At 40.0% G+C, this 13,269-nt stretch overlaps 1 protein-coding gene across 1 annotated transcript; it reads right to left on the reverse strand.

Annotated features, from left to right (window-relative positions):
* Window positions 1–59: 59 nt before the first annotated feature.
* tnpo2b (transportin 2b) lies at window positions 60–11,966 on the reverse strand. Its single transcript, XM_058086977.2, has 24 exons — window positions 11,732–11,966; window positions 11,003–11,102; window positions 10,745–10,820; window positions 10,496–10,645; window positions 10,191–10,297; window positions 9,963–10,096; window positions 9,160–9,241; window positions 7,955–8,077; window positions 7,756–7,874; window positions 7,581–7,641; window positions 7,325–7,496; window positions 6,993–7,145; window positions 5,828–6,053; window positions 5,571–5,742; window positions 5,305–5,499; window positions 5,049–5,207; window positions 4,417–4,504; window positions 4,230–4,328; window positions 4,046–4,141; window positions 3,483–3,558; window positions 3,025–3,124; window positions 2,861–2,935; window positions 1,799–1,928; window positions 60–225 (listed from the first exon to the last, which is right to left on the reverse strand). The coding sequence occupies exons 2-23, from the start codon at window positions 11,099–11,101 to the stop codon at window positions 1,821–1,823; spliced, it is 2,670 nt and encodes an 889-aa protein (XP_057942960.1). The 5' UTR covers window position 11,102; window positions 11,732–11,966; the 3' UTR covers window positions 60–225; window positions 1,799–1,820.
* Window positions 11,967–13,269: the final 1,303 nt, after the last annotated feature.

A 13,269-nucleotide genomic window follows, 5' to 3' on the forward strand; every position in this document is an offset into this window, starting at 1 on the left:
GGTTAGTTTTTCTGTGTCAGGTCCCTGCCTAGTTAATCTAGAGGTGTCCCCCCTGTCCCTCCCATTCCCTCCCGCCCACCCTCCCTCTATGGACAAACACATAAGGGCGTGGGGGCCGTCCATCAGGGGGAGCGGCCAATAGCGTCCCTCTCCCTCCCCCCAGATCAGGGCAGTGCAATACACAGATGGATGAGTTTCCCAATCACCCTCCTCCTGCTGGCTCACCTGGACAGACAGAAAGAGCACATGGAAAGATGTGTGATATTCATAAGTTCCATGGAAAAGTACATGATTGGCATATGCCCATCCCAAAAAACAATCACCTGTAGTTCACAATGCACAGGTTTTCAACATCAAACCCAACATCTGCCGTGTGTAGGCCTGTCACGATGAATAAATTAATTAACTGCAGAGCAAATAAAATGAAGTCCATAATTTTGCCGGCCTGACATGATATGACATGTGCATGCATGTTTTATTTTTCTGTTTTTTGTCAATATTCAGACAATAACAAAAGAGATACTCAAAACTCAAAATCAGAAATATTATGATTGATTATGATTTTATACACCTGAAATGGTTACACAGCATTTGTGAAGATTTGGGACTCCAGCAAACCACAGTGAGAGTCATTATCCACAAATAGCAAAAACGTGGAACCCCAAGCGCACAGTTACGACTCATCCAAGAGGTCACAAAAGACCCTACAACAACATCCAAAGAACTGTAGCCCTCACTGACTCACTTAAGGTCAAGTGTTCATGACTCCACCATGACAAAGCCACCGGGCAAAAAAGGCCTGCATGGCAAAGTTCCAGAACTAAAACCACGGCTGAACAAACATTAACAAAAGAACATTATGGCTTGTCTCGGTTTTGCCAAAGAACGTCTTGATGATCCCCATATTGATCTGACAAGACAAAAAGTTAACTTTTTGGAACGCGTGTGTCCCATTACATCTGACATAAAAGTAATGCCCCATTTCAGTAAAAGATCATCATACCAATTGTAAAATATGGTGGTGGTAGTGTGACGGTCTGGAGCTGATTTGTCGTTTCAGGACCTGGAAGACTTGCTATGATAAATGGAACCATAAATTCAGCTGTCTACGAAACTAACTTGGGTTCTGCAGTAGGACAATGATCCAAAACACACCAGCAAGTCCACTTCTGAACGGCTGGAGAAAAACAAAATGAAGACTGAAGTGATGACCTGAATCCTACTGAGATGCTGTGGCATGACCTTAAAAAGGGCACTTCATGCTCAAAAAACCCTCAATGTGGCTGAGTAACAACAACTTGTTATGTTATTAGATCAGGTTATTCATTCTGTAATTACATATACAAAATAAAATTGTTGTTTTTGTTATGTTGCGGTTTTGTTTATTATTGGTGGTTTGTATCATTGCAATGTGAGGTGTGGTGGTATTAAGAGATGGACCGGGGCACCAAAGTCCCCCCTGACAACCTGGGTAACAAACTGCCACTGCTATCATGTAGACCTTGCACAAAAAAAATTCTAAAATTCTAAAAAATTAATAAAAATCTAATTTCTAAATGTGCGCGAGTGTACTGTTAAGTGAGCAAACTTGCAGGGCAACCCCCTCTAAATAAACATAACGTTATGTGTTACTTTAGTAGGATCTGACACTAATCTTACCTCTGTCATGGTACCTCCTTTTCAGTATTAAAATCATAAGTTGTATCTGTAACTCGGTGTCACAGCTAAAAAAACATTTGGAAATACTTTGTCTTGGGACTCTTGTTTTGACATTAAATAATGACATGAGTGGAGTTACCTCTTGGTTGGGTGTGGAGGCTCTAAACACCGTAGCAGGCTGCCAGTCGCTCCTTCAGCAGAGGGGGGAACTGCTCCGAAAATTGTTGCCAGTTCTCCTCTCCAACCTGCTCCTTGAAACCATGAAGGATCTACCGAGAGGCGAGGACATATGGGTCAGTTGATTTTGTATTTTTTAAAATCCAGATAGAGTTGCGGAGGCGTTTCTAAAAAGCCAGTTTGGAGGTTTCCGTTAGCATCATAATCCATTTTTAATTCTATCACAAAGAATTCTATAATTGGCAACTGCAGCTTTAGCTTTCTGTTTGGAGATGGCTGAAATCCACAAACGCGTATAACCCTTCTCCAAGATATAAAAGATGCTTGCAGAGATAGCAGTTTCATAGCTGCAGTGGTCAGACTCAAACAGGAAAGGAGACAGCATTTTTTTACTGTAACTGTATAGAGTAAATTATTCTCTTGTTTTGTATGTAGATCACTGTATGTGCAAATTTGGGTTGGTTGGGATGTACACTGTGTAGTGTGAAAAATAAAGTTTTATTTGTTCTATTTGTGAGTACAAAAACAATATTCAAAAGCACTTTATAACGCATCTAATATGTACCATCTGTAATAAAGAATAACATTGAACAAAAAAAGGCCTTGGCAATTATAATGAATGAAGAAGTGTTTCCATTGAGAACAGTCTTCAACTGTTTATTTTATAAATGTCCATTCATATTAGGCTTTGAGAGCATTTTGAGAATAACATTTTGAATGCAAAGTTTCATTTTCACAGAATTACGGGGTTTTGCTCATTGCGTGCAGGTCATTTGTGTGTAGAGTTCTGAGTTTGAGGCGTGCTTTCAGAAAGCGTGTGTAAACAATAGATGAAAAACAGCACGAGCTGAGCCACTTTTGGGAAAATAATTCATGAGATTACTCAATAAATGTTAATAAACCAAATGCCTAGAAACAAACCATAAATTATCATTTCATATTCCCTTGGCATACTGGTGTAGAAGAAGCAGTAAATCATCGCAATTATGATTAGAATGCTGTATGTTACGAAAATGTCCTTTACCTTATAGAACATATCTCTCAGATCATCTTTGGGGTTCACCCAAGAAGCAACTGCATCGCAGAAGAAGATAAAGTCCTGAAAATAAATAATTAAAACAAGACTCAAATGGCTTTAAGGGAAGGGAAGACGGTAGATCTCTTGTGCAAACTATGAAAACGTCCCACCTGCACAACACCTCCAGGATTCACACCAATCATCATGCAAATCCCGCGGAAAGCAGAGTCTTTTTCCTCATTGTCTCGAATGTTGCGCAGTGATGTGCACCTGCCGCACCAAATTATTTATTAGTGTGTGAAGTCTATTGTGTAGTGATCTCAACGGCGCTGTCAAAGTGAAGACACAAAAATCTCACACTACTTTCATGAATATCTATTTGAAGACAGTGTATGGCCTTAATAATGATACAACTATGTAATGCTTCGATTAGTTCATTTATGTAAAGGCAAAGAGGGAAAATGTCCTAGAAACCAAACAATTCATGAGCATTGCCTGATGCAAAATGGGTTGGCTGATGGCTGAGGACAATTGTAGCGGGGGGGGACAGAGGCGACAGCAAGTGACGTGAGCCCCTAGAGGACACTTGTGCGTACTCTATAGCTACTGCATGCCAATGAAGACTCACCAAGGTCGGATAAACTGAGGCAGCATGGGTGCGACTTCCTGGGGACACACATAGCCCAGTCGACCGATGGTGATTGCTGGAAGAGAACAAAAGGGGTCAGGGTATGCCAGGTTGCAGCAGCAACAATCATTTCAAATGGGGACGGCATACCAAATGATTTTCATTGTTATGAATATTGTATAATGTACAAAATTTTATTTGTTTGTATGCAATAACTTTGTTATTGTAAGGTCATTAAGTCTTGTTGTAATGGCCATCATTGACCTAATGTAAAAGTAATAGATACCAACAGAGGGGGGAATTGATTATTTAAAAAAATGGAGTAGGTTGGAGAGGAGAACTGGCAGCAATTTTGGGTATAGTACTATAAAAATATATATAGTATAAAAAGATATTTAGCAGAGTCCCTGGCTCAGTTGCATTTGATTTGACTCATTTTTCTTTTATTTATTAAGTGAGGCAGTTTTGCTTTTAAATCAATACCACATTAATAATGACTCAATGATCAAGGATATTTCTAATGTTAACTTCGGTATTCAACAACAAAAAATAATTCCATATACCGGTGTTCTCCAGTAGGGTCTTAGGGGTGTTGGGTCGATTTATAATCTCAACCAACTGGCTCAGAACCATAGCAATGTACGGTTGCATCTCCACGCCTGGAAATGTGTGACATTTAAACACGTCAGTCAAAATGCATGTTAAATTCAACCATGCACACAACAAAATAGATTTCCCGCAGCTTACCCATCTGCATACAGATCTCTCCGATGGCCCAGGTCGCATTGTTACAGACGGAGATAAACTCTGGGTTCAGGTTGGTCCCTAGGATAGGCATGAATTCAGCTGGGGAAAAAGGAACAAAGACAGATTAACGAATAATACACACAGACAAGAGGCACCCATCTTTGGACTCCATCAATGAATGCATTACCAATGCAAGGTTTGACGTGCGGGAAGCAAGCCTTAGTCAAGTCACCCAGCAAAGCAAATGAACTCTGTCTTACTTCAGGCATTGTATCCTGCAAAAACAGAGAGACAGACAGAAATGACATACTACTGCACTCACTTTTTTTGTTTTGTTTACAAAATGTGGCTAATTTGAGAATGTACAGTAACTATAATAAGATTTCATATATTTACTATTGACATAAGGATTTATTTAACATGATGTACTTGTGCAGATGAACATTATAGATGGTCCAGCCAGTGTAGTTCACACACTGAACAACATTGCCATTCATTCATTTTCTATGCCGCTTGTCCTCACTAGCATCTCAGGTACACCGGCACCTATTCCAACTGTCTTCGGATATGAGGTGGGGTGCACCCTGGACTGGTTGCCAGCCAATTGCAGGGGACATATACCAACAACAAACAACAATTCACACTCACATTCATACCTATAGAGAATTTAGAGTCACCAACAAAGCTAACATGAATATTCTTGGAATGTGAGAGATTTACAGGAAGAACATACAAACCCACAATCTGACTGTGAGGCCAACATGCTAACCACTAGGCGGCCCATCTCTTCCGTGTTCCATGTTTCATAGAAGGCCTTACCTGCATGCACTGGAATAGCAGAGTCATAATGTTGCTGCGAGCCACAAGTGTGTCCACATGACCGCCCAGTCCCTCAGCCAAGCCGCTCAGGAGATCCAGAGCCACGATCATGAAGTCCTTGTCAGGTGCCTCATACTGATCTGGCTGCTGACTGTACATCTAATAAAAACACACACATTTACACATGTGAAGATGAGAAAACCAAAATCCTATACTTGCAGTGAACTGCCGACATTCAACTTTTCTTTGAACTCACCATGGCCTGCGCCAGAGTCTTCTGGACAAGCGTGACACAGCGCTGGTAGACGGGCTCACAGTACGGGAGGAAGCCACTCTGCAGAGCTGTAGCTACTGATGACAGACACTCAAGCAATGGGAAGAGATCTTTATCTTCATCCTTCAGCTCATTCCACTTGGAGATCAGCGGAGGCATCAACTTCTGGATGTACTCCTACAAACAAGGGTGTGGGCTTGGGAAGTCTTTCACAAAATAAGCACAAATGTGAGGGCTGTGAAGCTTACAGGCTGGTTCAGATGATGTCCCACAGAGTCTGCCAGAGTTCCTATGGCATCATAAAGGATGAGCAGGTTCTTGTGCTGGTATTTCCCAAAAGCAAACACCAACGTGTCCAAGATGAAGCTCAAGTAAGGTACCAGCTCTGTGCATGCCTCCTCCTCCAGGGTGGCAAACGCACTTTACAAAAAGTAAAGTGGCGGATGAGGAAGAAGTAGGAGCAGCACATGGGGACAAAGAAGCAAGAAACAATCGCAATCTGTACCTGCAGGCTGCCTCCTGTACCCTCTTATTGCCGTCCAGGATGCGTTTGAGGAGCTCGGTCATGAGAGGTTTGAGGTGAGCGTCAGGTGGCTGGCTGACCACCCAATGAGCGTAACGACTCAGGGTCCAGCAGGCGATGGAACGGACCAAGGCCTTCTTGTCACACAAACACTGGATGAGGTGGGGGATGAGCTCAGGCAAGTAGGGTACCATACCCTGCATGCATCCTGGACAAAGAAGAATTATATATTTAGTTTTTTCCCGCTTAATTCTGTTGTATGGGGCAACAGTGAATTGTTTGATGGCTCGTATTTGCTTCCTGAACTCCATCATAGAAGTTTATAGTTTATATAGTTTGTGAAAATTGGAAAATGTGCCCATTGCGGAAACCTTTTTAATATGTTGCCTTGGCTTGGATGATTATTTTTATTTCTTGGATATCTAAAATGTTTGATAGCAAATGCTAACTGGATGTAATACAAAGACACGTAGCCATTTTGACTAACATTTTAACTACACACTGAATTGAAGTGCAAATTTTTAAATGAATCAGATATTTTATGTACGATATATTTTGATAGGTTTACCTGTTTTATAAGTACATCATTTTGACTTGTAACTAGCATGCTTGATATACATGTACAATGTACATAAATACTTGAATTTCCAACAGATTAAATATATATATTCTCTACATTAAAAGTAGGAAGTAGATTTTACCTCTGACCTACACTGCCTTCAAATCAAACATGGTATCCTTAAAGCAGAATTATACAAAGGATTAACAGGAAGTGACAAAGATTTCATTAACGTATAGTCGTCAGGTGCGTGGTCTACAAAAGCAAATAACCTCCCGAGTCTTCAATTACCACAAGGTCAAAAAACACTGGCACTGACAGCTGTGGTAACCTCCTGAACTACAAGACAAGGTAGGTCAACATCCAGCAGCTTTATCTACCTCTGCATACACTTTAAAACATTTCTACTCACGTTAGTAGGAAACTTGTCCAAAAGAAACATATTCTACCAAAAATAATACAACTAGAGTCCAGATGAAACCAAACATCTTATTTCACTTTTTCCACAAACAAGACAACTGACACAGGCAACACATTCAATTATCTAGCTTGACCTAGCTTGTTCAAAAACACACATAAAAAACATACCCTCAGCTATGGCCCCCAAAACCAGGATGCCAGACTCTTTGATGACCCAGTCAGGGTGGAAGAGTAGACCTTTCAGCAGGGGCAGGAGATGAGGAAGCAACTCCTCTCGAAACACATTGGCCAAAACATCCAATGCCGCAGCCGAACATTTCCCTGGAAGTAAAAGTTGTGAAATGGTAACCATGTCTGTGGAAAAGTTGATAAATCATAACCATGTACCAAACATTTAAAAAATGTCAATCAGTTTGAAAGAAAATTGGAAGAAATATTAATTATTCAGAAAAAGAAAAAGCTTTATCATTAATTTCTGAGAAAATAAAAGTATTACTCACGTAGGTTCCAATCAGACAGCGTATCGTCGTCATCATCGTCATCGTCATCAATGTCCTCTCCCTCTTCACCCTCCCCTCCTTCGTGCTGCAGAGTGACAGTGCGGGACTTGTGGAAGCGAGGCTTGATGTCTTGCTCGCTGTCTGGAATGGCTTCATCCTCCTCCACGTCACCCTGGAGAACCACAGAACGTCTTTGGAGGTCACAGACAAAAAGGAGGCAGCGGCGGAGGCTATTTTCCAGGGGTGACGGCCTCACCTTTAGAAGAATTATATCAATCTCAGAGTACTTCATCCCGTTCACCAAAATTGGGATGAGTCTAAAAAAAAACAGACAAGCACAATTCTTAGCCGTTTTTGCATATCAGACATTTTTTACTTCTTTGTTATGACATTAATCCAGTTCATCAAACTGCTGGCATTTGAGTACTCACTGGAGCAAGTGGCCAGACAGGGCCTCCTTACAGATGGGCTGTTCGGCCAAAGTCAGCCAGAATTCACAGGCCTCCAAAGCCACATTCTCATCTGGGTCTTGGGTACGCTGCAGCATGTACTGATGGGTAAACAACCACATGACAACGATGAGGAAGCGCGTATGAAAGCTGCAGTAGTTAATGAAGGTCACATCCTCACCTGGATGATGCTGTGCATGTGCGGAATGAGGCGATCTATGCGGACTTCCAGCAGCATGACCAGAGCCCTGCACACATTCTTGCGCACCTCACTGTCCTCGTCACCTGCCAGAGCAAACAGACTCTGGACAGGAAATAAACAAGGAGAGAGAAATAGACTGAATTATTGGGAGAGGTTCTAAAAAGGTGAGAAGGGTGAAAGATAATGAAGGACAAAATAAAATACAATCATTGTGACATTTGGTCACAGAAATAAACATTGTTTACAGTGGAATTTAAGTGTAAAAACAAAAACAAATTGGCATCAGTAAATCTGAAGTCACTGACATTGCAGCAGTTACACCCACTTCAATTCTTTACTCCAGGAACATGAATCACATTTTTTGCTGCAGTGAAATAAATAATGGTGCAAAACACATTCACACACACACACACCCACAAATCAGTGGTGTGAACGGATGGAACGGGAGGGAAAGGCACACTAGAAAAGTTATTTATATTTCTTATGTTTCATAATAGCTAATAATACCTTCTAGCATTGGAATCTGATGTTACATGCTTTAATTGCAGTTTCTTTGCAAACAAATGACATGTTCCACTTTGTGCCACATATAATTGGACAGGAGCAGTTCAAGTGATTTGTGCACCTGTTGAGGTCTCGGACTGTGGGTTGTCTTTGTGACATTGACTGCGCTGATGGAAATGAGGCCCGATCTACCACCGTCATTACAATTTATTCACAGTCTTCAAAACCACACATTTTCTAGCTTACACAGAACTAGCTTGTGACTGGATGTATAGTTTGCGGATTTTGCAAGCATTTCTACACGTGTCTACAATTGTCTGCAAATCACTGCAAAAAAGTTAAAGACATTTTTTTAAGGCTCATTTTTAATGCATTACAGGGTGACTCACTCAAAACTGCAGAAAATACTCAAAATACTCAATTACCAACCTTAGCACAATCTTGTACTCAAACTACTGATTTATACACTAATATATATATATATATATATATATATATATATATATATATATATATATGTACACACACACACACACACACACTATAATGTATATACTATACACCGCTACCATGTCATCATTTTCTGATATTCTTCTGAATCAAAGGGAACATTATTTTTTTTACCACAATTTTAAAAAAATGGAAGCTCATATATAAATATAATAAATATAATTACTCACCTCAATGAAAGTGTCAATAATATCCATCAGAGCCTGAGCTCGACCAATTATGAACTGGTTCACGCATGCTATGGCATGGGACCTGAGGGGACAAAAAAAAAAACTCTGGTTTTATACAGTCCTCGGTTTATGTACGAGTTCCATTCCTAGACTGTGTTGTTAATCGAGTTTTGATGGAAGTCGAATCGTTTACTTCTATTTAACTCCTAAATCACTCACACATGAAGGACATTCATTTATTTTCTATGCCGCTTATCTTCACTTGTGGGTTGTGGAGGGCAGGTTACACCTGAACTGGTCGCCAGACAGTCGCAAGGTACAAATAAGCGTCCATGTTAACATTGTGTGTGGAAGGGGGGGGGGGGGTCATTCCTGCAGCAGGCAGCAGTAGCCCTGCTGGATGCTACAATATGACCTTTATCCTTAATGATGGTCGCGTGTTGAGGGTAGTGTGGCTGCAGAGCAAAATTAGGTAATTAATTTATGGGCGCGCGTACAGAACCACAATACGCTGAAATTCAAAACGCATGACGTGAGCACCAGTTGTCGACAAATTTATAATGGTGTGGGAAACACTGTATTCATATTAAATTATTTGATTAAGAGATGTCTCACGGTATAAAAGGTAAAAAGTGCCATAAACTAATAACAAAAAGGACAATAACTTGTTAAGTTAAACAGCTGTATTTTGTTGCACAGATTTATGCCCTCCTTTCAGTTTTCCATCTAAAACAAAAAGTTACACTAAAATCACAAATTTCAAACCCTCTTAAGAAAGACACATTGAAGCTGTTCCGACAAACCTGATCTTGGGACTGCAGTGTTTAAAAAACTGCAGGAACTTGGGAATCATGATGTTGAGCGGCCTGTTCAGTGCATCACTATCCAACAACTCGGACGAGTCTTCACAGATCTTCTGCAAAGCTCCAAAGGAACCCTGAAAGATCGGTTCAAGAAACCTCACATGTAATTAAAATATTTACTTGCTGGAAGATAAACTTTTATGGGATGTTCAGATATGCCCTTCTGACCTCACAAGTGTTATAATCCTCCGAGTTCAGCAAATTGCAAAGCTGCGGCAACAGTTCAGGCCAGGTCTGCAGCTCGCCTTTGGAGGCAATGGTTGTGATCAAGATACCTTGATAGCAGGAAAGAAAAAAAAAATGTTACACATAACTAAAATGTTTATATAATTCAAAAGCATATTGGGGAAAAAACAGCTACACTACCACATTACCTGCAGAAAGAAATCCACCCACCTGCACTCTGACTCACAATGGCTACAAAATACAGATTCCGACATTTTTATTTCCCTCTGATGTGTCGCAGCACTTACCGATTGTAGCTCTGATAAGTGGCGAAGGGTCACCGATGTTGTTGAGGCATTCTCGTTTGATAAAGTCAGCCACATTGGGAGGAAAGTTCTGGTAGTGAGCCTTAACGTTGTTCTTCAGTATGAGGCCACTGAGAGAACGAGTGGGCTCATCTAGCGAGAGAAACATGACTTATAAATATTAGCACAATAGCATGAGGGTTCTGGTTAGTTGAGATTTTTGTGTAGGTATATTCACAAGACAATACGCACCTTCAGATTTGAGGCTTGTCAGTACAAAGATTAGATAGTTGTTGAAATCTGGAAACTGGTTAAGTTGCTCCAGTTTCTGCAGGCTGCGTTAAGGACTTCAACCAGACAGACGCACTTTCCAAAAGCGAACACACACACCCTCACATACCGTGCATGGTTGCTTGACTTTTGAAGACGGGCCTTATAACCAAATATGTCAGTCTCACACCGTTTCAGAGCAACATACATACAGCAGACAATACTGTATGTAAAGGATACTTCTTGCACTGCTCTCTGTGTCGCTGTGTCTGGAGACTGGGAGTCCTTGAGGAGCTGGAGCACTTGCTGCAGACCTTGTTCATCTGGTTGCCATTCCATCCTGCAGCACAAAAACAAAGAATTTTGATGAGATTTATGAAGCACACAGTTACCTTTGCATGCACCAGTGGAATACAATATTAGATACTTGAACGCTTAGGATTCAAAGTAGCATATAAGGCCTCTCTTGCTGTAAAGCAATGACAATTAATTACTTTCACATGAGTATTAAACAGAATAGCCAAACGCTGCGAATGATCCATTGTGACGCAACAAGCATCGCCATTTAGGATACATTAATTAGCGGTTCATGATTGATCTCCAGGGATCATTACACACCGGTTCCATAGTAAATTACCCCTTTGAGGAGACACAGAAGATGAAATTGCCGCCCCGGGTAATCTTTATAACGTGAGGCCCAGACAACACAAGAGCAAATGTCTAGCGAACTAGCTTAGCGTCGTTATAACCGTTAATACGTAAATTACAAAAAAAAAATACAGTCAAAGGCAATCCTGTGTTAATTATCATTCACCACTTTTACAGCAGCTGGAATTATTGACTGAAATCACTGCCACACTGTATAAGTGGAACGCATTAATATTCATAACAGCCGTCGCGAATTCAAACCTCCGGTAGCTACTAGCAAGGCTAGCTAGCATCAGCTTGAATGTACCGCGAAAATGTTACCTGGTCAGTCCGGGTTATCAAGCGTAGGTTTCTCTGGGTAATCCTGTGGCTATGCTGAAATGACGAACATAAACTTAATATAACTAGGATTTGTGTTACTGAAAACTTCAGATCTCTTGAGATCTATGTGAGCGCTATGCTGCTAGCTGCTAATGTGACAGAGATTGCATGCCTTGCTATCAAGCCGGTGATCAGCATGAACACAGTCGGCTTCCGTACGGGGTGGGTCGCCAAGCACCACAGTCTGCGACGTGACTTGACAACTAAATCACTTTCGATGTCTGCTTATTGACTTTTTAGACATTTGACGCGCGCGACCTTCTCGCTTTTCTGTTATTAAGATACATTTATGCGCATATTTTAAAAGTTGGTTTTCCATTGTGCTCCATATCTGGCCGCTAGATGGGGTCTGTTTTATACGCTTATTTGTTATGCAGAGGTGGACGATACGAAGTATGGATCCGATACCAAGCAGATACAGGACAGCATTGCCGATGCCGATACTTTTTTTTTTAACTTGAACATTTTTAAGATAATTCGAGGACTTTGTCATTTTTACTTTTAATGTTGTGTTATATATAATATGCAATAACAATATATAATACAACAATGTAAGACAGTGTAAAATATCACCACAGTAATAAAAATATTCCCTAATTACCTTGTTGGAGCAAAGTAAAGTACTATTGGCTCTCATTCAAATCTTTTGACCCTGTGTCCAAGGATTTATATTGTTTAAGAACCATGATGGACGAATTTCTTTACAGTTATAGCTACTAGTACTTTCCCCAAAAAGTAATTAAATCATAATGGAATGACACCTTCATAAACATAATTAGTTACATGGGACTCTGTCATCTCTAACTAACTACTACGAACACGCTACATTTTACTGTCCATACTGGTAATGGCATTGTAACATTGTAACAAAGAGTACTTAATTCAGAGGTGTCCAAAATGAGGCCTGGGTGCCATTTTAGCCTGCGGCTGTTTTTTTGTTTTTTTGTGATTCTCTTTATTAAGAGAAAAAAGAGAGAGTCATAATTTTATGAGAAGGACATCATAGTATTTGGGAAAATAACATAATTTTAACGGCATAAAGTTGAAATATTAAATAAATGTATTTTTCAGTTGTAATATTATGAAAACAATTAAAACGACAAATAAAGTTATAATTTTGGGAAAATTAGTTTGTGGCAAAAGTTATAATGCTACAAGAATGAAGTCCAAATATGGCAATTAAGTCATGATTACGAGAAAAAAACTTCGCAAGGAAAAAGCAAAAAAAAAAAAAAACAGCAAAAATTAAAATGAGAAAATAAAAAAAGCAGCTATAAGTTTACAAGAACAATGTCAAAATATTTAAAAAGAGAGAAAAAAAGTTAGGAGAATAAATTAATTATATTATAAGACAAAATAACATTATTTTAGTGGCATAGAGTTGAAATATTAAGTCATAATATTATGGAAAAAATTCACTTTCTATGCCACTCCTACCAGCAGTATGCTGGAGCCTATCCCAGCTGAATTTGGGAGAG

The sequence above is a fragment of the Doryrhamphus excisus genome, linkage group LG9 (genome assembly GCF_037039965.1).
Source record: "Doryrhamphus excisus strain RoL-2023G ecotype Guam linkage group LG9, RoL_Dexc_Guam_v1.1, whole genome shotgun sequence".
Lineage (NCBI taxonomy): Eukaryota > Metazoa > Chordata > Actinopteri > Syngnathiformes > Syngnathidae > Doryrhamphus > Doryrhamphus excisus.

Coding starts and splice junctions, on each gene's coding strand:
- tnpo2b (XM_058086977.2), bottom strand. CDS start 11,101: ATGGAATGGCAACCAGATGAACAAGGTCTGCAGCAAGTGCTCCAGCTC. Junction 7,497..7,580: donor TTGATATAATTCTTCTAAAG/GTGAGGCCGTCA, acceptor GTGGTTCTCCAG/GGTGACGTGGAGGAGGATGA. Junction 5,500..5,570: donor GACATCATCTGAACCAGCCT/GTAAGCTTCACA, acceptor CCTTGTTTGTAG/GAGTACATCCAGAAGTTGAT.